Below are 23862 nucleotides of genomic sequence, written 5' to 3'. Positions count from 1 at the left end.
TTTTAAAATATCCAAAGCATCTTATGAGCGCCATTATTGAGAGTTTAGGGCTGACTCATTTTCGAGGATTAGGGCTTTAGAAGCTTGAGGAAGACGATGGCGGACAATGGCGACGATCCATACGCCGATGAGGAGGAGGACGAGGAGGACGAGTACGCGGTGGTATGCGCCAGGGATTTCTAGCGTGTTTGATCTCTTTCTTGATCGCATCGCCATGGCAGGAGGGGGCGACCAGGGATTACGTCGTGTTTCTGATCGACGCTGGGAAAGATATGCTTCTCCAGCTCCAGACAAAGCGGGTATTCTAAGGTCGAGCTCCATTTTGGTCTTTGATGAAAGATTTCTTTGCAGGGAGAGACTAAAACTTACTTGGAAGCTGTGATGGAATCTATCACTGAAGATTTGAAGACGAGGATCATTTCTAGAGACTCCGATGAAGTGGGAATTTGCTTCATCAACACGGTAAGCCTTGGTTCTCCTGGTGGAATGCGAGGAAAAAAAAATTTTAACGAATTTTGCAGCGCGAAAAAAATAACTCGCTCTCCTCAGAGGGTGTTTATACGTTTAAGGAGCTCAGCAAGCTCTCGGCTTCTTTTATCAAAGATACTTCTTCCTTGTGCGGTACCGTGCTTTTTGTCCAGCTACTTTCAGCCATCTAATGTCTTCTCCATCTCAGAAAACTTTGATAGTGTTATAGGGAGCAACGATGGTTCTAACTACGGGGCCAGAGAAAATCCGCTTTACAATGGCCTTTGGGTCGCACAAGGCATGCTCGGAAAGAGGTACGCTGGAAAGCTTCCCTTCGATTGTTCCTTCAATGGTTTCTTTCAGTGCTACAAAGAATCTAGGCAAGCGAATTCTGCTGTTTACGAACAACGATGATCCTTTCGAAAATGCGGATCCCGTTACAAAGGCTGACATGAGGAGAACAACTATACAACGGGCAAAGGTACTTTGCTGTGATTATTTTATTTGATCAGTAATGTTATTGCAACCCCAGGACTCGCAAGATCTTGGAATTTCGATTGAACTCTACCCGATGAGCAGGCCTGGAGAAGAATTTAATCTCAACATCTTTTATAAGGTTCGCTCGGGTTTTGCATAACCAGATCCTGGAACAATTTTTTTGCAGGATATGATTACCATGGAAGATGACGAACTGTCGAATTTTATGGTTGGTGCAGAAAAAAGGTATGTTTTGGTACGAAGCTTTGCAGACTACCTAAAGCTCGTGTTGCTGTAGATTTGAAGAACTCAAGGCTAGGATGAGAAAGAAGCTTTTTCAAAAGCGTGTTGTAAGGAAAATAACGTTCACCATTGCCAATGGGACTAGTATCGGTCTCGGGACATATGCGATGGTTCGGCCGGCTACGACAGGTTGAAGACTTTGGCTGATTGTAAAACTCATTCTCAGCTTTTCTATGTAGGCAAGTACGAGTGGCTTGATTCCACGACAAACAAGCCTGTGAAGGTAACTCCTTCAACGTATTTACCTGAGTTTTAACAGCCATTGCAGTCTGAACGAGCTCTCATATGCACGGATACGGGCGCTATAGTGACGGAATCTACGAAACGTTTTACACACTATAACAGGTATATGACATTGGCTGTCAGTTTCATCATCCATGCGTTTGATGCAGTAAGCGAGTTCTCATGACACGCGAAGAGCTTGCAGAAGTGAAAAAGATAACTGACGTACAACTCCGACTTCTAGGCTTCAAATCAATTGCTTGCCTTAAAGACTATCACAACTTGAGGCCAGCTACGTTCCTGTATCCTAGTGAAGAGGTAAGTGGCTTGACTGGAAAACTAGAGATTTTCTCTAAACGCTACGTGCAGGCCATCAAAGGCAGCACCTGTCTTTTCATTGCGCTACATAGGTCTTTGATCCGGCAGAAAAAGTGAGTCTCTTATTCTACCAGTTCTTATCTGAAACGTGGCTGTGTAGGTTTGCTTTGGCGTTTCATGGAAATTCGACGTCTCCTCACCTGGTTGCTTTGGTTCCCCAGGTACTTGAAGGCAACGAATGCCAGCTGTTCGTTCTGATCGAGTTTCTGTTTTAGGAAGAGATTGTGAACGAGTATGGGCAAGTCCAGCCACCTGGAATGCATATGATCTACCTTCCATATGCAGAGGACATTCGACAGCCTGAAAAGGTAGTTGGCGTCAGGCTTCCATGTTTTCTCTCTGATACCAGTTTCTTTCACAGATAAATCTGAGCAAAGGTGGAGTTGAAATAGCGGCAAAAGAGCATATCGACAAAGCAATGGCTCTCATCAAGAAGCTCCACTTGCGAGAATTTACAGTATACGATATACAAAACCCAGGTTAGTGCTATCCATAGCATCTTAACGTTGCCGGAACTTTTCTTCATGTCTTTTCTCAGCCCTTCAAAGACACTATTCAAATCTGCAAGCTCTTGGACTCCAGGAAGACACCGTGGAAGAAGTCGAGGATTGTACATTGCCAGACGAGGAAGGCATGAAAAGGTGCGTGGTACTTTGATCTTCATTTTCCAACATGGCTGAAACTATGCTTTTCAGGCCGTCGATAGTTGCCGTAGTTCAAGCATTCAAAGACACTGTCTACGGGGCTGATCATGACCAAGAAGAGGCAGCTGCGGAGGCCGAACGGGCGAAAGGAAGCGTCACAGCTCAAAAGAGAAAGGCTGCTGCTGAAGTAGCGACCAAAGAATCAGAAAAATACAATTGGCGTCAGCTTGCTTTGGACGGCGAGGTAAGCTCTTCGTTCTTTCCAAACGGAAAAATACCTTTTCCTTCGTTGCAGCTTAAGAAACTCACCGTGGTGGAGCTCAAGTATTATCTCGCGGGAAAGAAGCTCCCGCTCAGCGGCAAGAAAGAGATCCTCATTGAACGCATTCTAAACGACTTGGGAATGTAATCTATCTACACGGGGTAAGCAAGCCAAAAGAAATCCCGGATCTTCTGCTAACCTTTGTTTCTTTCCTTTTCAAGGAATCAAAAAACTTGTGTATCATCACCATCTTCAGAAAACGTGGTCCGCGATCACGTAGACGTTGTCCGAGGTTAGTCTCACGTCCGAGAGAATGTAGACTCCACAATCGTGGGAATCAATCGCGACTTCGAAGCCATCCTGCTGTCGCTCGCTCCAATCTTCATGCTGAGGTACCAAGAAACAACGTTAAAAGAGGCATCATTCAAAGTCGTATCAGCACCTTCCACAAATCTCGAACGCGAACAGACACTCCCGGCTCCAGTCCAAGATCAAACCAATTCACTTTGATGGCAACTCTTCGCCAATCTCGGTTCCAGAGCGCTAGAACTATTCTCTTGCCGGAGAGCGGCCCTGCCCAGACCTGTTGTTTCAAGGATCAACGCAAGAACAAAGATTTTCGCAGTGACGTCGTACCTCACGACATTTACAACGTCCCTGCCTGCTAACTTTTCTAGCTTGAATCCCCAGTGGATCTATCACAGGAGAAATATAACGTGATTAAGTTTCCATGCAAAAGCACCTGTGCAAACCTTGGTTGATGTCGATGATCTCTTTGTTTTTGTAGATTTCCAGGTGTTCCTCTCGGATTTTCCTGAGCTCACACCCGATGATCAGTGGCGCCTGTGACAAAATTTTAGCAACTTGGTGAAGTGAAGTGAATGAAACAAGTGAGAGCTCTTACTTTCATGATAGACCAGATGCTGAAATGCGACCGATACTCCGCCACACTCATGCGTCCGTTGCCAACCTGAAGCATATCAGGATCTGGAGACCAGCTCTAAAAGTTTCAATACAAAAAACACACTCTTCAAGAACAAGCCAGCAGAAAAATCTCTCTTTTTTTTTCTCGTCTTTCTTTCTTCGTCTAGGAATGTAAAGAGACTGGGCAGCTTACCGTTCCATCCTCCAGGACCAGCATACGCTGCCCACATATTGTTGTCGTCGGCCAAAATCTGGATTCTGGAAGGAGAGAAAACATTGACCCACACACGGGAAAAAAAGAAAAAAGGAGAACAAAATTTTACCGGTCCCATCTGTCCTTGACATCTAAAGAAGTGCGCCACGAGTTTGCATACTTGCCTGCCCAGAGTGCGGGATGATCTTCACCCCTACGCGCAAGAAAAAAGAAAAAAAAGCATTGTAAACAAGATGTTGAAGAAGATGCACTCACCATTCACAGATGGTATAGAATATCGGTCTGCCACTTTTGTTAAGAGCTTCGCTCATCACCGGGTAACTACAAGCAAGGAAAACCAGAAATAAAAAGCTTAAGCTCGCGTTCAAAGCGTACCGAAGGTGCGGGTAGTAATGTTTTTTGTGGAAGCAATTGTCATACTTGAGATAGTCCACGCCCTGGTTGAAAAATGAAACAAATGTGAGGTGGAGGAATCTGTCGCAGCTTTGACAAATGTTTTACCCATGAAGCGAATGTTTTGGCGTCCCGGATTTCGTGGTCCTCGGAGCCAGCTCGGTGTCCTATACAAGTTCTCCTTCTGCATCGACAATGAGATTCAATCTTGGGAGAAAAGCAAAACAAGTTCGACCAACCCTGCGTCCGAGTAAAGCCCGAACTTCAATCCTTTGCTATGCGCATAGTCTGCAAGTGCTTTCATTCCCGAAGGAAAAGTCGTCGGATGCGACTTCAAATTCCCCTGTACACAAAGACAGACGGGATTTTCATGAGAAGCTTCACTCCGTTTTCTACTCACCTGCTTATCGCGCTTATAAGCAGCCCAGCAATCATCTAAACACAAGAAATAGTACCCGAAAAAACCATGTGATTGAGATATATTACCAACAATGACGTAATTGTATCCGAGCTGATCGAGCCCATGCCTGACCAGCGCATCAGCTGAAAAATCATATCAACCACAACAATAAGATAAGTCCTGTTGAAAAGAACAGAGCAAGAAAAAGAAAACGTGAAAGAGAGGTCTTACTGTTTCCGAAAACGATCTTCTCATTGATCTTGCACTCGTATTTGTTCCAGCCGCTCCACCTATATGCAACAGCGAACTCTCATCAGTCCCGCGAAGAAATTGGCTTCTCAAAAAGCATGAAAAAAACCCATTTTTTTCTTGACACTCACCCCATTATCGGAGTTTTTCCCAACCCGTTGTCGTAGACCAGACGTCTTGGCAGCGGCACAGCGGCTGTCACGTTCCACTTCGTTTGCATCTTGCCATTACCCGAGCTGCCCAGCAGCCGCGACTGCGTCTTCCAGGTCAGTAGCACGACCCCCAAAATGACACCACAGTTCCTCCACATCACAAAGTTCCGCCGGAGAGTCCCACCAATCCAATATAGCAAGCTCCACGGCACCAGATGCTTGGAGATCCAGTGCAGCCTCTTCACCCCTATCCATCTCACCAAGAAAGTCCTGCTCAAATCCAAAGCTCTGTCGATCCAACCCAGAACCAATCCTGCTACCAGCACAACGATGCTCCTCATCGCTGGGCTACAGCTTCTAAGCCAAGAACGCAGGTCTCCTCCTCTTCCTTTGTAGAGCCCACTCACAACTTAAAAGCTCCGAACGAAGTCTTGGGCGTCCAAGAGACGTCCGAATGTGGTGGTCGGGCGAGACGAGGAAGAACTGTTGGACACGCGGGCAACCTGGTGGAGGCCGGCTTTCATTGGTGCCCGCGGATATTCCTAGTTTTTCGTCCCTGCAAGTCAAAAGCTCGATCGTGACAAATGGGGATAAACTACGAACTTGCCACCTTTATCTCCGTTTGAATCAGTCGTCGTCCTCGTCGTTAGAGCCGCCTAAGACCAGCCATTGGCCGCGGCTCTCCGACGACTTTGACATGGACCTCGTCGACTTTAGCTTTCTTAGCGGGACTTTGGAGAGGCTTCACCTTGACAAGGATGCTGGAGTGGGATGGTCGCTTTGCCAGTGTGATTCCGAAGGGAAGAATACTTGGTTTCTTACCACGGCGTCTCTCCATTTTTTGTGATGCTGCTGGGGAGTGGGAGCTGCCTCTTGCGATGCTTTGGCTACTGCTGCCTGCTCGTGACAAACGTTTGTTTAGCTCAAGACAGAAGGCTGCTCCATAGCTATGAAACACTCTTGCTTAGTTCTAGCGCTTCTTCCTTTCTACTTGCTGGTCGTGTTCTCTTCTCACCTCCATTACTTTCCCAGAAAACTCCACGGGAGGAAAGATGTCAATCCTTTGCAAATTCAGAGTGAGGATATAAACACAAAAGAAAGAAAGAAATCTTCTTAAAATTCTTTATCCTGTTCATTCAAAGGAGAATCTTCCTCCACTTGATTTCAACTCCGCCCTAAAACCAATTAGAAATTCACTGCTAAAGAATATTCTTTGTTTCTTTTTCTTTGTTTTCATTGGTAATAAAAGGACAAGTTTTTCTAAAACACTTTTTTTTTTTTCCCATATTTCAGATTTAAGGAAATGAAATGACCATGTTAGTCCGCGGACAACTTTGGCCGAGCCTCGCTATAAAACCAGCCATTCCACAAGGGAAGTTATCGTCAAGCAGCAGCGATGGCACTTGAATCCACCAAGTTCTTCCCAGCAGCGGTGCTTCTCATCGCGATCATCGCCTCCTTAGCTTCAGCGCAGTACAATTTGCCCAGCGTTCCAGCCCTGTTCATCCTCGGAGATGGCACCGTCGATGCTGGAACCAACACGTATGTGAACTCTACGTACCAAGCCAGCGTTTCTCCATACGGCGAGACGTTCTTCGGCCACGCTGCTGGACGTTTTACCAATGGCCGGACGCTGGCGGATTTCCTGGCGCAGTCCCTCGGCCTTCCTCTCGTCCCGCCTTTCGTCCAGCCGCTGGGAGATCACAGGCACGGCGCGAACTTTGCCTCGGCTGGGAGTGGCCTGCTCGATTCAACCGGTACTTCCAGAGGAGTCGTGAGCTTCAAGAAGCAGCTCCAGCAGCTGTCAAGTGTGATGGAGGTTTTCAAGTGGAGAGGCAAGAGCAACGCCGAGACGATGCTGAGCGAGTCCGTGTTCGTCATTTCCACTGGTGCCGATGATATTGCCAACTACATTTCACAACCGTCGATGAAGATTCCCGAGCAGCAGTTTGTCCAGAGCTTGATCGCCACCTACAAGTCAGGCATCGAGGTAAGTGTCAAGTTTCTGGAGTTTTCTTTCCTCAAACCGTTTGGTGCTTTGCAGACGCTGTATAACCATGGAGCACGAAAGATAGTGGTGGTGGAACTTGGACCCGTGGGTTGCTTCCCGCAGTCAAAGCTAGCCGCATCTCGTTCGAGCCAGGGATTCAGGCGTTTCGACTGCTTGGAGGCAGCAAACACCTTGGCCAAGGACGTGAACGCCGGACTTGACGATCTCGCCAAGACCCTGTCATCGCAACTCACGGGAATTCAGCTGATTGTTCTCAAGCCGTATGATCTCTTGATGAGCACAATACGCGTACCTAGAGCTTCTGGTAAGCGGTCTCGTTTCGTGGTAGAAAATTCTTCTGACACTCGATTCGTTGGAACTTGAGTAGGATTCGTGAACAGTGTGGATGCGTGCTGTGGAGCTGGCCCTTTCAACGCTGCCGAGTCTTGTGCCGATTCCTACACACAGAGGACGTCTGAGTACCAGCCCTTTTTGTGTCCAAACCCGGCAACTTACATGTTTTTCGATGCTGCTCACTTCAGCGAGGCTGCCTACTTGATGATGTTTAAGAACTTTTGGCACGGAGACCAGAGCGTCGCTACCCCGTTCAACCTCAAGGACTTGTTTGCAGGCAATGCTGTTCCATTCCCACCTCTGCCACCAAGATTTACTTAGGCAGTGAATCGAGTTCTTCACTTATCCTCTTCATTTTCGTTTCTTTTAAGCTAGCTTCTCAATCGTATCTCCATTGAAATATAATGCTAAACTCCCGCTCAAGGCTTGTTATTAGGATCCCCTTCCTAAGAAACCCTAAAATGCCGTTAAACCCCTCTTTTTTCCCTTCCAATCCACTCTGTTTTTAGGTTTAGGGCAAAAGCTATGGAGCAACAACAGCAGCCGGTGCGCTTGATGCAGTTCATCTCCGAGAGTAAGGTGGGATGCATCAAATCTCGAGCCATGGCTCCCTCCATCACTCTATGCATTCTCTATCCAGTTGGAAGAGCTCAAATCTTCGCGTGGAGCCACAATTCAGGATGGAACGCTGGCGCCTGAGAGGCCATTGCACGAGGTTTGGCGCGTGCTTTTATCTTATATTTCCTTCTCCCTTGTCCTTCTAGATTCTCAGGGAGAACAAGCAAAAGCAGGATAAAGAGTTCAAAGACCGCTTCAAACACCGTGAGAGTTTTTTTTTTTTTTTTTCTGTGTGTGTGTGTGTTAACTTGGCTCACACTGAATGTGTAACAGAACCACCGAAAGCGTTGGATCCAGAGGAAATGGAGTTTCTGGAAGGGATTGACAAGGTTCTTCCTTCTTTTCTTTTCGCCCTTGGATTTTTTCGTTTTCTCGACTTACTGAGAAAGTAATGTAGGTGAAAAGAGAACACGACCGGCAAGTAGCAAAGGAAGAAGCGCTAGAACTAAGCAACTTTGACGTGAGTGAGCTTGCGTTTCATAGGCTTTCTTTCTTGAGCTAAAGTCGCGAGCAGGCAGCGGTAGCGAAGAGAATGCAAGCATCACAAGAGGCAGCTCCCATTCCCCAGCCAAAAAAGAGAGAGGCCGTGGTAAGAAACCAAGTTTCGTTCTTTCCTTGGAATCACACTCTACAGGCAGGGCCAAAGCGACTGTCCCACTCCAGCATCCTTGTCAAGGTGAAGCCTCTCCAAAGGCCCGCTAAGAAAGCTAAAGTCGAAGAAGGCCTCGTCGAGCAAGACAGCAAGCCGGGGATCATGGCTGGACTAGTCGCTGCTTATGGCGACGCTGACGACGAGGACGACGACTGAATCAAAGAAGAGATAGAGATCTATGTCACGATCGAGCTTCTGACTTGCAGGGACGAAGAACTAGGAAATATGCGGGCTCTAGTTCTTTCTCGTCCCTTCCATTCGGTCGTCTCGTCCGCCCAAGACTTCATTGGAGCTTAAGGAAGTGGAGGGGACTTAGAAGTTGTACCTCATCGTCCGCGCAGATGCCAATGTTCGGCAAGAGGAAGAGACCTTCAGTACGTCGACTTTGTGTTCATGTTTGGGGAGGGGAAAGCAGACGGCGACGATTTCGTGGTGGCTGTGAACGAGATCTCGTCCAAGCTTCAATAAGGTGCCTAGCTGGGCGCTCAGGAACATCAAGATTGTGCTCGCGTTGGCATGACATGCCAGCTCTTTGTCAAAAGCGCTTCAGGTCTTGAGGTAGAGCCACTAGACCCTGCGTACAACTTGAACCTTATTGACGACGTGTCAAGCTTGTTCTGCATTTCTTCAAGCTCTACTTCCTATGCTTGAGTATCTGCAGGGACATGGTACCTAGCGGGTATGTTTTCTTCGTATGTCAACCTTTTTATTCTTGATTCTTTCTCAGAATGCTGCCGCTCTTCAAAAAACACGAGAGGGCATGGTCCACTATCCAGCTTGACGGCGAGGGATGCATGAAGAGCATTGACAATTGGGTGGTCTACAAAACAAAGTATGGGACTGTTAAATCACACATTGAAAGGGCATACAATGTCGGTGTTCAGCAGCTTGTTTCTGCTGCGGTGATGCCAACAGTTTCTTTGAATGGCATGTAGCACAGGAGACCAGATCATGTTGTCCAGTCTCACTTCACAATGAACCACCTCCAGCTTGTGAAGACCAGCCAAAGCACTAAGCATTCCCACACAAGCTTCATGCACTTGTCCTCTGATGTAACCTTGGGATTCCCAATGGCTGGGTTTAGACTATGTACACCTTTAGGCTTGTTATGCATGATTAACATTTAGTTGAAACTAAAATGAAGATTGCAAGATGGATTTATATTAGTATATAACCTCCTCATAAATAAAGTTATAATATGGATATTAACACCTTAATTTCAAACAATTAATTAAACATCATTATTCTTAGCTAAAGTATAGATCCACTAAGGCCAAGTCAAAGTCAATGAGAATTACTACTCTCATAGAGTATAATGAAATATAAGGTGCAATCTACCACCTACTATAAGGCTATAGAAGAAAAACATAAAATTTATCTTTCTAGAAAAGTGCAATGGCCACTTTTTTATACCAACTCTAAACTTTATTTAACTCAATTGCCTTAACCTTAAAAGTCAGTATCCTTTTTGAGCCGTATCATACAAACTAAGTCTGAGTTAATCAAAGTCAACTTTAACCCTTTCACTAGTTTATATTGGCTTATGAAAATGGAATGGTTTTCAAGAAAAATTATTAAAAAATTAACCATTGGAAAAGTATAAGAAATTTTATGGAAAATTTTCCATCCTAAAGAAAAAATGAGACTCTGTTTAAAAATGTAAACTTTCAAGACTCAATCAACTTCCTCATATTAACAACTTCATATAAATTCACCTCAACATAAATTCTTATGACTTAACAACAAGTTTAACCATCAAACATCATGCCCATATTTTCATTGACATCCGTAAAATGCAAATGAATACCCAAAACTTGATTACAAAGATTATATCTTTGGATATTCACATTGCATTAACATTTTTCTTCAATCACTTTCAAGATTTAGTATAAAGCTAAAACACTAACAAGAAAAATGACATGGAAAATCAAGCTCTAAGAAAAATTCCTCATCACTCAATATAACAATGCTATCTCTAATAATACAAGTGCTAATAATATCAATGCCTCAATTTCACACTTTCTCCATTCAATAATGTATTCCAAGTATGAATAAACTAACAAACTATAGCAAATGAATATTATAACTTTTTCCAATACCTAATGAGCAAACTCTCAAGGAAAAAAGGTACTAATTTAAACTTAGCATAATGGATCACTATTGAAAATTAAGTCAAAGCTACTACTTGCAAGTAGACTAGTTTTACTATCAACCACTTTGGGGTTGATCATTGTTTGACTAAACAACTTTGTAAACACATTACTCACTATTTCATGAATATAATATAAACATCATAATGACTTGATCATCAATTAAACATCGTTATGAGCAAGCCCACATTATTACTCCATAAATTTACGTAAGTATCAAATACCAACTCTATTTGATAAAATGCAACATAAATACCACACCCTATCAATAGAGATTTACAACACTGAACACTACCAATTTTATTCACAACATAGACAAACTCATACCACTCTTTCCAACTAAACTCAAAACTTATCCAACACCAAGCTACTCAAAGAACAAAAGTAAAGTTCCCTAGAAAAAAATTAAACATTGTAACCCAAGTTTTCAATAGCAAGTTTATACAAAATGGTTTAGTGCTTTACTGCTATCCATCTTATGACTCACCACTTGTAAAACCATCATAACCAACATGCATTAAGATAAGGACTCTTGATTGCATAATATGAACACAAACAATGAAATCACATTTTGTTGCTAAATCATCTTTTAAAGAAGAAAAGATGATTTACATGTTTGATCCTTCGTCCTTAATAACTCTTTTTTCGGGCTCAACTTTGACTACACCTCAAATTTGTATTTGCATAATTTTCAGTTTAATCCAAGAAAAATTTATAAAAAGCATAGTATGACTATTTGAACTAATAGACTAATCCCTACAATCTTGATTGATCCACTCATAATCATGCCTAGGAAGGATCCACTAGTGTTGTGCTAAATAGCTATAAACCAGCCTATTTGCCACTCATAGTAAACCCAAGGGAAGTTTATTTTTACCCATATTATATCGAACAATGGAGCAGTTCATAGGACCATTGACAGGCTAACATTAATCTTACCAACTCAAAGTGTAACCTTGAGTTGCTAATGTGCTTTATTCACAAGCCCAAGCACAAACTCGTTCAAATTGAAGATCTCAATCTATTTTATGAGCCCAAGTGCAAACTTCCACAATATAGGACAAAAAGGTAATCAAAATCCATACCTAATGAACAAATGTGAAGTTTTAACACCCAAGCGTGTACCCACTCGGATCATTGTTTTCATATTTGTTTATGTAACAAAACTAATTGCCTAATCTCATTAGATAGTACATATTGAGACGTATCCTTTGATACCAAATGTAGCATACGTGGTTTTTACCCTTTATTCTATGGTGATTTATTATAGGATAACCATGAAGCAGAACCTAAACCCTTCATATGTCACATGTCATATGCCATGTGTCCAAGGACAATGGAGCAAAACCCAAGTTTTAGGGTCTTAAGCCCTAAATGAAGGAATAGAGTTGAACTCTTAAAGATAGAGCCAATGAACAAAGGAATTGGAGTATAGAGTGACTCTTGTGCGTATAACCCAAGAAATGAAGGGACAAAAGCACAAAACAACTTGGAACAGTCCTAAAGAATTCAACATCCTAATGTTATGACTGCCACGTAAAATAGAGCTAAATAAAACTTAGCGCTATTTTAGCATACTGGTGGCTTAACGCGAGGATATAGGTACTCCACCAGCTAGCATGGTGTGGAACTTAGGTTTAGACCCAAATCAAATGTAGAACAAAGACAAACATATAAATGAGAATTAGATTATACCTCAGGTTAGTCGACTATGCCTAATTTGCCCACTATCCTTATTATATATGTGGAATACCTACTTTGGGCTTTTACCCTTAGCCACTCTTAGTACTATGAGTCTTTATGAAAACTTACTAAATATTGAATGATGTTAGATTGCGAATTTGGGCATGGGAATAACACTATTATATTTAGGATAATTTTGACATTCCTTAAATATGCCAAATTAATAAATCTAGACACTTTTTGTAAATAACAATTAGGACCAGAAAGAGACCAATACAAAGGGCATGATAGTGAGGGTGTTTGACAAATATGGCAAGCTATCATATAGCAAATATTGAGGGACCAAACTTAATATCATGGGAGTTCCTATCAAGCTAGTGCAGGATAAAGTAAAAGAGAATTAATAAATTAAGCCAAATATGCTTGGCTAAATAGACACTTAAGAATTCCTTTCTTATGCTCGTCTAGCTAAGTACAAATGCTAAATCAAGTTTATTAACACTTGAACAAAAAAGATTGATAAAGGGTTCAGCAATACCAACTTCCTATTATCGTGGCAATAAGGAAAAAATATTTGAAAGGACTAGCTGATAAGTAACTTTTAATACCCACAATCACATTTGCAACACCTTGTAAAGGGTGTTTCACACTTAAAGTGGCAAGTATTCCTCCTAACAATTGAGTATCGCTCAACTAGTCTAAAACGTAAATTTTCACGTTTATTCATTTGTATATTTACTTTTTTTCTATGCCTTACTTCAGGGGATATAGAGTATGTTTCATGTAATTACCTTTGATTCCTCTCTATGGGGCTAAATATGATGTGAGTGCTCTCAAAATCTAAATAAGAGTGACACTTTTCACACTAAGCAGTGTTTGTAACTCAAATATTTGAGTAAGTTCTTTATGTATAAGAGATAAGCCTTGACTAATTTGCCTAGGTGTACTAGGTGAAGAGTAGTTCAAATGGTTAAAGTGATTAGAACAGTTAAAGTGGTTCGTGATAATCATTTCTAAATTTTTAACTTATGAGTTTTATTCAAGCCTCATAGGCTTTTGAAATATGCATAAGAGACTTAAACTCAAGACAAGTTTACTCTCAAACCATGTTTGAGTGGTTGTCCAAACTAAAGGACCTTGGATTAAAGTTTTGAGATAACATAATGTTCTAATTATTATTCTACTTCTCTCTCTATCAAAGCGTTGTAAGATTTTGATAAATAATTCCCCAATTTGTTCTTCACTAAAACTGGCTTTATCTCTCTTTAAGCTAGAGTCAAAGACAAGAGTTACAGATGCATAATTTTCTTCCTTATATATGCTAGAAAAATTGAGATACTTTACTGAAAAATATATTCTCTAAAAACCTTAATGAAAACTTGCTTAGAAGGAAAAAATTCTAGAGTAGTTAATTGTATTTTCCATATCAAGCAAACTCTATTCCTTCTTCTTTTGGATTTTTCTCAAGAAATTGCTTGTTAAACAATTTGAATTTGAATTTCTTGGCAATGTATGCCAAACTAGATAACTTAAGTAGCTTTTCAAAGGAAAACAAAGTTTAGTGCAACAATGCTAACCCAAGCCATATCTTTCCAATCTCTAATTTGTGCTAATTTTAAACTCATCCCATACTTTGTGGCTTATGTGATGGTTGAAAAATTATTTTTCTTATGTTGTCTGGGCACTAAGCTATTGCAATTGCAAAAAAAAAACTTTTTCATTCAATATTGTCTAGGTTTAAAGCCTCTACAATCATTGAAGAAATTACTTGAGTGCTAGGTATATTTAGAATTAATAAGCAATTTTCTCTCAACTATTTTTCAAACCAAAAAGTGATAATTTATCCCACCGTAGTCACCAAAAGTGAATAAAGTTTTTTTTTACCTATACTCGCATTCTTGCTCCTACCTACAAAATTATGACAAACAAACAAAGACAAGAACATAGACAAAAGAAGAAGAATGAAAATAAAATGAAAAAGAATTCAACATCAAACCCCAAAGGCATAAGTAAGGATAAGTATATATTATTCTCTCAACTCTACTTTGCATAAATAGTCATAAATGGGAGAAAAAATGGTTAATTCAATGCAAATATATATAACAGTGAGTAAGGGTTATTTTTTAGCACATCTAAATGCTACTTATATATTATATGATTTTGTAATTGTTCCTAACTACTTCTCATATGATGAGCATTGCCTAAGTTTAAAGTTAACTCTATTTTGCCTAAATTTCTTTCTTTTGCTCTACTTAGGAGGATACATAAAATAAAATATTTACCTCTTTATCAAACACCCTTATTACATTTGACCTAGAATCTTGTTTGACATAATAGCTAAACTTCTAAAGTGTGAATTCTGGATGATAAAGATCACTTATTTAAGATTCAAAGTCGCCAATGAAACCATGATAGCAGATCTAAATAAGCTACATGTTATTTCCTTTCTCAAGCAATTTCAAGCTTTTCTTGGCTTTGATAATTAATTGCATAAGTTTATGCAACACTTTGAACAGTGGCCCCCCTTATTGACATCATTTGTTTGTCAACATTCTCCTGGTCAAAGGGAGCACAAGCTTCCTTCAGTCCATTGAAGGAACAAATATTGTCTGCTCCAATATTTGTCCTCCCAAATTTTTCAAAGGAATTTGTTGTTGAGACAGATGCTTCAGATGTAGGGGTTGGTGGTGTGCTCTTACAAGACTCTCACTTCATCACTTTTGAGAGCTATCGATTTTCTTTGGCTGAATCTTGCATGGTGTACAAATAGGAGATGACAAGAGTGATTCACACAATTCATAAATGGCACCACTACCTCTCATTTTGTCATTTTTGCCTACAAGTGGATCACCTCAGCTTGCAGTTCCTGATGGATCAACAGCACCTTAGCAAGAAACAATGTAGTTGGATCGAGGAACTACAGGCTCTTTGCAAACATACATGAAAGAGCATTAGGAATTGTATTGGAAGTACCTGGTGTATATTCAATCGCCAAAAGATTTTGCTATGTATGGAATTTCCCATATAAATAATAATTTATAATTATACTCATATACTCATATAATTTGTATGAGTATGAAGAGGACCTAGCTGTTTTGGATGCTGTCTGGACATTGTCCGCAGGACAATATCATTCCAAGTATGTCCTTGATGAGGACCTTCTCTGGATAAAGGCTTGCATTGTCTTGAGTAGCAGGCATGACCTTCACAAACAGGTGTTCTGTGAGTGCCACTCTAGCTTGGTGGCTGGACATCCAGGAGGAACATCGACTAGCTGCTATCAGACTCCATTTTATTGGAAAGAAATGCATAAATGCTTGGTTTGTCAACAGACTAAGCATGAGATGGTTCCATCTCGCAGTTGGTCCATTTGACAGTATTAACATGGATTTTACTGTCGGCCTTCGTTCTGTCCGAGGTGCCATATTTGTGATCGTGAATCGTTTCACCAAGGTCGGCTGGTTTATACAAACGAAATCCACTGCTACAGCCAAGGAGGGTCGTTGAGCAGTTCTGTTCCGAGGTCATTCATTTTCATGGCCTTCCACACGAAATTATTTTGGACTGAGATCCCAAGTTTCTCAATTCCTTTTGGCAGCCTCAGAAACAGTCAGTTTTGAAAAGGAAAAGGAACTTATCCACCTGTCTGCCACTAAGAAAGGAGAGGCTCCTAGGGTGAAAAGCCATGTTGTATGCAAATGCAGTGAAGGGGAGCCACTTGTACCAGGACAATGGAAAATCCATAGTGTAGCCATCGAGATATGCCTTCACAGTTTGCTGTGGATGGTACACAAAACTAAAGCTCAAAGACACTTCCAATGTGTGAAATAGTTGTCCTTGTCAATAGATCTCCATCAGCTTGTCCATCAGTGATCGATTGCAGCTCAGATAGTATGAAACATTTCGCTGATCGCCACAAATCTTCTCAGACTTTTGAGGTTAGGGACTACGTCTATGTTCATTTCCACTGCTGCTCACTCCAAGCTTCATCCCAGGTTCTTTGATCCATTCTTAGTGGTCGAGAAGATCAATGAAGTTGCTTTTCACCTAAAGCTTCCCATGTCAACAAAACTCCATGATGTGTTCCACATTTCCGAATTGAAGCAGCACTTCAGACTTCTTCCACCTTTGGCCACACTGTTCTAAAACAGACACTTGGATCATGCAGGCTGAGCTCGAATCTGCTAGTGTTCCCTAAGGACAGGGGGAGTGATGTTACAGACTGTCATATGGACCATAGGACATATGGGACGTGGCTAATGAAGGAGTATGGAAAGTTTTTTATTTTCTTTCTCAATGTTTTCCCTCATACTGGGGAGTGATCGATGCTACAAGATGTGGAGGGGCTGGTTCATCCAAGGATCAACTCAGCAATCCATTGTTTTAGGGTTGTGTGTGGCATGGTGGCCATTGTGGGTGGCATGATGAGGGGCCAGGGTTAGATAGTATCCAGCACCATCCGACACCTTCACACAAGGGGAAATGATCGTGGGGTGGCCGGAGGCAGCAGTTGTGGCTGGTTGTTCTCCCGCCGTCTTTGTTGGGCGAGGGCAAGCTCCCGGTTTTGCGCAATTCGGCACTGCTGTTTTGATGTGACACTCGGGGCTTGAAAGTAGTTCTAACAAGGTTATCGCGAAGACAGGTATGGGTACCTGAAGATAAAGTAAGATCGTGGATGGATGAGAAAGGCTGGTCGTTCGTGCTGAGGTCAGGGGTCAGTAAATGGACGCGAGGGAGCGCTTTGCAAACCTCCAGGGTCTGACCGAGGTTGAAAAGGGCGAGCTCTACAGCATCCTGAGTGAGGCCGGGGAAGATGTTTGGCAGCGCGAAGTGCCGGGCTTTCTAAGCGACACAGCGGTCTCTGTATCTCTGAGAAGGAAGTACCTCTCGCGCACTGATAGTGGAGCCGAGGTTGCCACTCTCATCGCTGCTGTTCCTGCCTTCACCTCGGTCCAAGCAGGTGAGCCAACCAAGTCCGAGCTCATAGCCTACTTGGAAGATATCCGGTGCTTGGTGGGCTTGATACCTGTGGCAATTCGCTCTGTCGAAAGCGTGGCAAGGCTACCCCGTGGCTTGGATGGTGGAAGCCCGTTTTACTTTTCGGATAGCATTCTGGGGGTGGCCGTCGCGAGTGCTATTGACCCTGGTTTGACCGGCTCAGGAGATATTGTGGCCAACTCTCGCATTCTGGCGTTTTGTAAGGTGTTCCAATATCTCAAGGACTTCTCGGCTTCTGGGGACCGACTGGATTACCAGTTTTCAATGGAGACAGCTGCTTCTTCCGCATCCATGCAGACGCCAAGGCTCGGCACGAGGAAGAGACCTGACTTCCTGTTTCAGTACGTCGACTTTGTGTTCATGTTGGGGGAGGGTAAAGCAGATGACGACGATTTCGTGGTGGCTGTGAACGAGATCTCGTCCAAGCTCAACAAAGTGCCGAGCTGGGCGCTCGGGAACATCAAGATTGTGCTCGCGTTTGCTGTTGGTGGCATGACATGGCAACTTTTTGTCAAAAGCGCTTCAGGTCTTGAGGTGGAGCCACTAAGCCCTGCGTACAACTTGAACCTTATTGACGACCGTGTCAAGCTTGTTCTACTTTACTTCAAGCTCTACTTCCTGTCCTTAAGCATCTGCAAGGACATGGTACCTAGCGGGTATGTCGTTTCTGTTTCTTTTTATGTCAACCTTTTCATTCTTGGTTTTTCTTTCTCAGAATGCTGCCGCTCTTCAAAAAACACGAGAGGGACTTGTCCACTATCCAGCTTGATGGCAAGGGATGCGTAAAGAGCATCAACAAGTGGGCAGATTACAAAAAAAAGTATGGAACTACTAAATCACACATCGAAAGGGCATACAATGCCGGTGTTCAGCAGCTCATTTCTGCTGCGGTGATGCCAACAGTTTCTTCAAAGGGGGTGTACATGGTCCGAACCCAGCCATTGGGAATCCCGGCACGGTTTAAGGTTACATCGGAGGACTGCATGACCCTTGCGCAGGACATGCTTAGTGCTCTGGCTGCTCTGCACAAGCTGGAGCTGGTTCATCGAGACGTCAGACTGGACAACATGATCTGGTCTCCTGACAGGGCGTGCTACGTGCTTATTGACTTAGAGCTTGTTTCCAAAGCTGGCACTAAGATGAAGGTATTGCTTACGGGCTATACACCGACAACCTTGGTGAATGGGAAGTACACCAAGACTTCTGATCTCCATCAGCTTGGTGAGGTTATCGAGAAGCTCAAGCTCAAGGTGCAGCCGGAGTGCAAAGGATTTGTGCAAGCGCTCAAGAGCCATGGCTCTACTGCTGAGAAAATGCTTTCCCATAAGTGGTTGTCAAGCTCAGAGGTAGATATTTCCCCTTCCCCTAAACGTTTCTCCTCCAAGCATTTAAACTAAACTTCAAAATTTTCCACTATAATAACTAAAACAATTATTGCTTCAAAAATCTTTGTAAATTGCTTTGAAGATTTTGTTGCCTACATAGAAAAGTTGCAAATGATTTTTATATTCAGCCAAAGTCTTCAACCTATTCAAGCTGGCGGAACGACCGTACGTTCCGAGACTGATACTCGTCTCGAAAATGTTATTTTCCTCACAAGAAGCTTTTGGAAAGGCTTCACATCCTACCCTTGAGTTAGCAATCTTTAAACTTTGCACCAAAACATACCTTTTATCTGCACCAACCAAGAAACTTTGATCTTCCATCCTATGAAAGCTCATGTTAGGAGCAAAACCCAACCGCTGAAACCAGAGCTCTGGGTTTGCAATAACGTTAGTCCAATAAAAATGATCACCTTTGCACATTGTATCACCATTTTTGAAATCATTGTTGTTCGTAAACAAAAGCTTCCTTGTAGCACCGAAGGAAAACCATTGGGAACAATCCACCTGCATACCTCTAGCATTATCTCTGACCATACATACATATCTGTCTATATATATATTATATTTACAACCATTTATGTTTCTTTTGTCCTAAACCTAGTTAGTAAGGGTAAAAAACGGGCCTAAAATAGTAAAAGCAGAGCCCTAACAAGTGTCTTCTTTTCTATGTTTCAAACTCTATGATTCAGTTTGACTAGAACTTCGAGTCTGGAGACATAGAAAGGTAAATTGCTTGATTCCACGACAAACGGCCCTCATCTTTTCCAGAATCTCTCGAGCTCGGAGAGGTGACTTTCAACAGGCAGTGAAGTCTATGCACGGATACGGGGTATAGTAACGGAGTCCACGAAACGCTCTACAACAGGTATATGCCTTTCACTGTCAGTTTCATCATCCATGCGTTTGATGCAGTAGGCGAGTTCTCATGACAACTTGTAGAAGTCAAAAGGATATTTGACGTGCAACTTCGACTTCTAGGCATGATCACAACTTGAGGCCAGCTACATTTCACTATCCTAGTGAAGAGGTAAGTGGGCTTTTGACTGAAAAACTAGAACTATTTTCTAAACTCTACGTACAGGTGATCGAAGGCAGCTTGACTCTTGTCATTTGGCTATGGCGATTCATGGAATTTCCCTTAATCCTTTGGTTGCCCAGGTACTGGAAGGTATTAAAAGGCAAGCCGTTCGTTCTGCTTGAGTTTCTCGTTTTGTTTGGTAGGAGGAGATTGGGAACGAGTACGGGCACCAGGAATGCATATGATCCCCCTTTGCAGAGGACATTCGACAACCTGAAAAGGTAACTGGCATCCATGTTCCATGTTTCTCTCTGATACCAGTTGCTTCACAGATAAATTCTAGCAAAGGTGGAGTTGAAACAGCACCCAAAGGAGCATATCCACAAGGCAATGGAAGCTCCATTTTCGAGAATTCACAGCATACGCAAGTCCAGGTTAGTCCTATCCAAGTCTGCTCGAACTTTCCTTCAAAGACACTATTTTAGATCTGCAAGCTCTAGCCAGGAAGATACCGTGGAAAGAAAGTCGAGGATTGTACAAATGCAAGCCAAAGGTGCGTCAAGATCTTTACTTTACATTTTTCAATACGGCTGACAGTGTGCTTTTACCGTCGTAGATCGCTGTTTAGACAGCTGCCGAGGCCGAACGAGCAAAAGAGAAAGGCTGCGAAGAACTACGGTTGGCGTCAGCTTGCTTTGGACGGAAAGGTAAGATCTATAGAAGAAAAAAAAAGCTTCTTTTTCAGCATAAGAACGTTCTATCTCGCCAGGAAAGAAGCTCTCGCAAGAAAGAGGCCCTCATTGAGCGCATTATAGCCGACTTGTGAGTGTAATCCATCTACACGGAGTTAAGCAAGCCGAATGAAATCTCGGTTTCGCTAACCTTTGTTTGTTTGCTGTTCAAGGAAGCTTTTGTTCTTTCGAAAGTGGAGCATATTCGCACGAGATAAAGGAAAGAGAAAAGGCAAGGAAGGAAAAACAAAAGCCCGGCTCTCTCTACAACAAATGCGGGCATTGATTCGATCGAAAGAGCTCTCAGGGGGAGGAGAAAACAAACTTCCGCTGGAGCGGAGAATTGAAGGATCCTGGCCCCTGGGCGATGGAGCTTTTGTTGGTTTCGTCGCTCCCGTTGATCGCATTAACAGACCGGTGACTGTTATGCAATCAGATCATTCAATGTTTGGGCGAAAAATCTCGCAAAACTTTCAAAGACGACGATGCTACCAGAGGGAATTCATTCAAATCCGGAAGGGAAAGAACGCCATAGAAAGAATCAATCTCCACTCGTGATGGCCGTACGGCCATTGGGGCGATCAAACAAACACTCCCAAGTGAAAGTTCTTCCAAGTTTAAGCTGCGCTTAGCACGCGAATCCATTCAATCCAATCCAATCCACCTACACGCAGCAAGCAAGCACGTCTACCTAGATAGCCTCTTAGTCCTTTATTTTTCATTCTTTTTTCCTTGTTCTTCCCTATTCACCTAGAAATCTCGCCACTGCGCTCTCGCGTTGGCTCGACAACAGTGGCGCGGCGGCAAAAAACAATAGATTCGAGTGGACCTGGGTGACAAAGAGCGTCGCATTGGGCACCTAATCTCTCTCTCAAATTCCTCTCAATCTCTTCTTCCCACTTATACCTTTCTTCCATTCCGTAGTGCCCTTCGCTTGCTCTCTCGCAATTAACGCCCCCGGGGACGAATCTAGAGCGAGCGAGCGATGGCAATTGGGACTGGGCTTGCTCGGGCGTTGCGGAATCCGGGCGGCAAGCTGGGATTTTGAGCGCGCCCAATGCGAGACAGGGTCATGAATCGCTGACCCAAGTCGCCGGATTCGCGAAATGTCGAGCAGCGGGGGAGGAATCAAGCCCACAGGGAAGATCCAAGAGCAGAGAAAGATCGCTCAAGAACAGAGGAGGCTATGATTGATTGATTGATTGATTGGCGATGAACAGCAGCGCTAAGAGGAACAGCAGCGAGATGAAGGCGACCGCCGCATCGGCGAGTTCATCCGGGCGATCCAGCAAGAAACTCAACCATCCCCCACAGGTGAGAGAGATCAAAGCTTTAGATCGATCAATCAATCGCAAAGCTGCTCTTGCCAGGTCGAGAGCGCATCCTGCTACTGCCGCGCGGAAGCCCCCAACGCAATCTCCTCCCACAGCGCCAAGAAATTCGTCCCGGCCACCGCCAGGCACTGCGTCCTCCAGGAAGAAGCGATCAAGCCGCCTCCAGCCGTCCGATCAAGATCCCGAGCCCGATCTAACGGCTCAAATCCACAGCTCATCCCGGGCCTTCCAGACGACCTCGCCATCGCCTGCCTCATCCGCGTCCCGCGATTCCACCACCGCGCGCTGCGAATCGTTTGCAAGCGCTGGCATCGCTTGCTCGCCGGCAATTTCTTCTACACCCAGCGCCGGATCGCGGGTCTGGCGGAGGAGTGGGTCTTCGTGATCAAGCGCGACAACGAGAAAGAGGGCGGCCGGATCTCCTGGCACGCATTCGATCCGCGCTTCCAGCAGTGGCAGCCGCTACCGCCCATCCCCCAGGAGTTCTGCGAGGCGCTGGGATTCGGCTGCGCTGTGCTGGGCGGATGCCATCTCTATCTCTTCGGCGGCAAGGATCCCGCCAAGGGATCGATGCGCCGGGTGGTGTTCTACAGCGCGCGCACGAATCGATGGCACCGCGCGCCCGAGATGCTCAAGCGGCGCCACTTCTTTGGATCCGGCGTGATCGACAATTGCCTCTTCGTGGCGGGGGGAGAATGCGAGGGCGTCCATCGCTCGCTACGCAGCGCCGAGGTGTACGACCCTGCACGGAACCGGTGGTCGTACATCTCGGACATGAGCACGGCCATGGTCCCATTCATCGGGGTGGTGTACGGAGGAAACTGGTTCGTCAAGGGGCTGGGTTCACACCGGCAGGTGATGAGCGAGGTGTACATTCCGGGGCAGAACGTCTGGTCGCCCATTCTCGACGGAATGGTGAGCGGATGGCGGAATCCCAGCGTGGCGCTGGGGGGGACGTTGTACGCTCTGGATTGCCCCGACGGGTGCAAGCTCCGGGTGTACGACCCAGTGAGCGACACGTGGAAGAGATCCGTGGATAGCAAATTCCACCTGGGGAATTCCCGGGCGCTGGAGGCGGCGGCGCTGCTACCGTTGGATGGGAAGCTTTGCATCGTGAGGAACAATATGAGTATTACCGTGGTGGACGTGGGCGATGGAAGCTACGTGGGCGATGGTAACGATGGTAGCGGCGGTGGCAGTAGTAACGCTAGAATTTCACAGGTATGGGAGACCATCGCTGGGAAGGGCCACTTTAAAACATTCGTGACGAATTTGCTCTCCAACATTGCGGGAAGAAGCCGACTAAAGAGCCACATTGTCCACTGCCAAGCTCTATCGGCATAGAAGTAGCAAAAAATTCTTATCAAAGTCTTGTTTTTGGGAGAAGATCCATCCAATCCACAGGAAAAAAGAAAAGAAAGAGTGTTCTTATTCACGCGATTCCTCGTCTGTGCCCAAAAGACGAAGATAAACAAACTAAGAAAGAAAGAAAAAAGCAAAGGAGAGAACGAACCAGTGATGGTGCTCTTGATCTTTTTTCCGATGGAGCTGGACGAAGGGCGACTTCTTCGCTTGTTCCTCTACGCGACTCGATCGATTCAGTGAATCGCTGGAGCTAAATTTCTATCGCAAAAGCATACGCACCCGTGAGATTGAGCGACATGTTGAGGACGATGCCAAATGTGACCGCGAATCCGGCGAGGTATGGCCACTGCATCTTGGCGAGCGCCAGCGCGCTGCCCCACACTGATCGCTTCCAGATCTCATCGCCCCTCATCGCTCTCGCCCAAAAACCCTCTCACCCTAATCCACAAAAGGTATTTCTAACACCAAAGGAATATACTCAATAGCCGAAGAACCCTA

The 23862-nt window shown here is 44.1% G+C and overlaps 5 protein-coding genes and 1 long non-coding RNA gene across 7 annotated transcripts; 4 read left to right on the top strand and 2 right to left on the bottom strand.

The window, feature by feature from the left end:
- Positions 1 to 69: 69 nt before the first annotated feature.
- LOC9647166 (ATP-dependent DNA helicase 2 subunit KU70) lies at positions 70 to 3091 on the top strand. The gene is made up of 20 exons (XM_024661783.1): positions 70 to 162; positions 222 to 299; positions 352 to 462; positions 522 to 621; positions 677 to 782; positions 832 to 949; positions 1001 to 1084; positions 1133 to 1191; positions 1244 to 1377; positions 1428 to 1471; positions 1517 to 1593; positions 1641 to 1788; positions 1840 to 1901; positions 1949 to 2009; positions 2064 to 2156; positions 2210 to 2327; positions 2387 to 2489; positions 2544 to 2736; positions 2788 to 2915; positions 2976 to 3091. Exons 1-19 carry the CDS (start codon positions 97 to 99, stop codon positions 2899 to 2901), a joined length of 1869 nt encoding a protein of 622 aa, XP_024517551.1. The 5' UTR covers positions 70 to 96; the 3' UTR covers positions 2902 to 2915; positions 2976 to 3091.
- LOC9661794 (alpha-galactosidase) lies at positions 2917 to 5720 on the bottom strand. Of its 2 annotated transcripts, XM_002962314.2 has the most exons (15): positions 5066 to 5720; positions 4917 to 4975; positions 4772 to 4828; positions 4686 to 4720; positions 4525 to 4628; positions 4394 to 4469; positions 4268 to 4329; positions 4148 to 4213; positions 4002 to 4085; positions 3872 to 3936; positions 3659 to 3741; positions 3507 to 3597; positions 3391 to 3449; positions 3197 to 3337; positions 2917 to 3141 (listed from the first exon to the last, which is right to left on the bottom strand). In XM_002962314.2, exons 1-15 carry the CDS (start codon positions 5425 to 5427, stop codon positions 3007 to 3009), a joined length of 1479 nt encoding a protein of 492 aa, XP_002962360.2. In that variant the 5' UTR covers positions 5428 to 5720; the 3' UTR covers positions 2917 to 3006. The 2 variants fall into 2 exon arrangements, with proteins under 2 accessions (XP_002962360.2, XP_024517557.1); XM_024661789.1 differs by having other exon boundaries at positions 4686 to 4828.
- Positions 5721 to 6482: 762 nt separating this feature from the next.
- On the top strand, positions 6483 to 7751 carry LOC9661793 (GDSL esterase/lipase 6). The gene is made up of 2 exons (XM_024689194.1): positions 6483 to 7401; positions 7465 to 7751. The coding sequence occupies exons 1-2, from the start codon at positions 6483 to 6485 to the stop codon at positions 7749 to 7751; spliced, it is 1206 nt and encodes a 401-aa protein (XP_024544962.1).
- A 176-nt stretch (positions 7752 to 7927) lies between these two features.
- On the top strand, positions 7928 to 9354 carry LOC112342466. The gene is made up of 7 exons (XM_024664348.1): positions 7928 to 8009; positions 8071 to 8145; positions 8195 to 8252; positions 8322 to 8377; positions 8446 to 8508; positions 8563 to 8637; positions 8683 to 9354. The coding sequence occupies exons 1-7, from the start codon at positions 7956 to 7958 to the stop codon at positions 8854 to 8856; spliced, it is 555 nt and encodes a 184-aa protein (XP_024520116.1). The 5' UTR covers positions 7928 to 7955; the 3' UTR covers positions 8857 to 9354.
- An 11569-nt stretch (positions 9355 to 20923) lies between these two features.
- Positions 20924 to 23434, top strand: LOC9647165 (F-box/kelch-repeat protein At1g55270). Its single transcript, XM_002962746.2, has 2 exons — positions 20924 to 21979; positions 22036 to 23434. Exons 1-2 carry the CDS (start codon positions 21878 to 21880, stop codon positions 23341 to 23343), a joined length of 1410 nt encoding a protein of 469 aa, XP_002962792.1. The 5' UTR covers positions 20924 to 21877; the 3' UTR covers positions 23344 to 23434.
- LOC112341649 lies at positions 23315 to 23813 on the bottom strand. The gene is made up of 3 exons (XR_002990631.1): positions 23644 to 23813; positions 23513 to 23579; positions 23315 to 23447 (listed from the first exon to the last, which is right to left on the bottom strand). It is a non-coding gene; the product is annotated as an uncharacterized LOC112341649 (long non-coding RNA).
- Positions 23814 to 23862: the final 49 nt, after the last annotated feature.

This window comes from Selaginella moellendorffii, unplaced genomic scaffold, assembly GCF_000143415.4.
Source record: "Selaginella moellendorffii unplaced genomic scaffold, v1.0 SELMOscaffold_2, whole genome shotgun sequence".
NCBI lineage: Eukaryota > Viridiplantae > Streptophyta > Lycopodiopsida > Selaginellales > Selaginellaceae > Selaginella > Selaginella moellendorffii.
Note: the sequence above shows the minus strand (reverse complement) of the source record. Positions and strands in the feature narration are given on the sequence as shown.

What these genes read in the sequence shown, in the direction of transcription:
- LOC9647166 (XM_024661783.1), top strand. Translation starts at nt 97, where the DNA reads ATGGCGGACAATGGCGACGATCCATACGCCGATGAGGAGGAGGACGAG. An exon ending in GAATTTGCTTCATCAACACG is followed by an intron (nt 463 to 521) that starts GTAAGCCTTGGT and finishes CGAATTTTGCAG; the next exon opens with CGCGAAAAAAATAACTCGCT. An exon ending in TCCTGTATCCTAGTGAAGAG is followed by an intron (nt 1,789 to 1,839) that starts GTAAGTGGCTTG and finishes CGCTACGTGCAG; the next exon opens with GCCATCAAAGGCAGCACCTG.
- LOC9661794 (XM_024661789.1), bottom strand. Translation starts at nt 5,427, where the DNA reads ATGAGGAGCATCGTTGTGCTGGTAGCAGGATTGGTTCTGGGTTGGATC. An exon ending in GCATCTGGTCTATCATGAAA is followed by an intron (nt 3,598 to 3,658) that starts GTAAGAGCTCTC and finishes ATTTTGTCACAG; the next exon opens with GCGCCACTGATCATCGGGTG. An exon ending in GACGTTGTAAATGTCGTGAG is followed by an intron (nt 3,338 to 3,390) that starts GTACGACGTCAC and finishes TTGAAACAACAG; the next exon opens with GTCTGGGCAGGGCCGCTCTC.
- LOC9661793 (XM_024689194.1), top strand. Translation starts at nt 6,483, where the DNA reads ATGGCACTTGAATCCACCAAGTTCTTCCCAGCAGCGGTGCTTCTCATC. An exon ending in ACGCGTACCTAGAGCTTCTG is followed by an intron (nt 7,402 to 7,464) that starts GTAAGCGGTCTC and finishes GAACTTGAGTAG; the next exon opens with GATTCGTGAACAGTGTGGAT.
- LOC112342466 (XM_024664348.1), top strand. Translation starts at nt 7,956, where the DNA reads ATGGAGCAACAACAGCAGCCGGTGCGCTTGATGCAGTTCATCTCCGAG. An exon ending in AGTTCATCTCCGAGAGTAAG is followed by an intron (nt 8,010 to 8,070) that starts GTGGGATGCATC and finishes TTCTCTATCCAG; the next exon opens with TTGGAAGAGCTCAAATCTTC. An exon ending in TTCTGGAAGGGATTGACAAG is followed by an intron (nt 8,378 to 8,445) that starts GTTCTTCCTTCT and finishes AAAGTAATGTAG; the next exon opens with GTGAAAAGAGAACACGACCG.
- LOC9647165 (XM_002962746.2), top strand. Translation starts at nt 21,878, where the DNA reads ATGAACAGCAGCGCTAAGAGGAACAGCAGCGAGATGAAGGCGACCGCC. An exon ending in AACTCAACCATCCCCCACAG is followed by an intron (nt 21,980 to 22,035) that starts GTGAGAGAGATC and finishes TGCTCTTGCCAG; the next exon opens with GTCGAGAGCGCATCCTGCTA.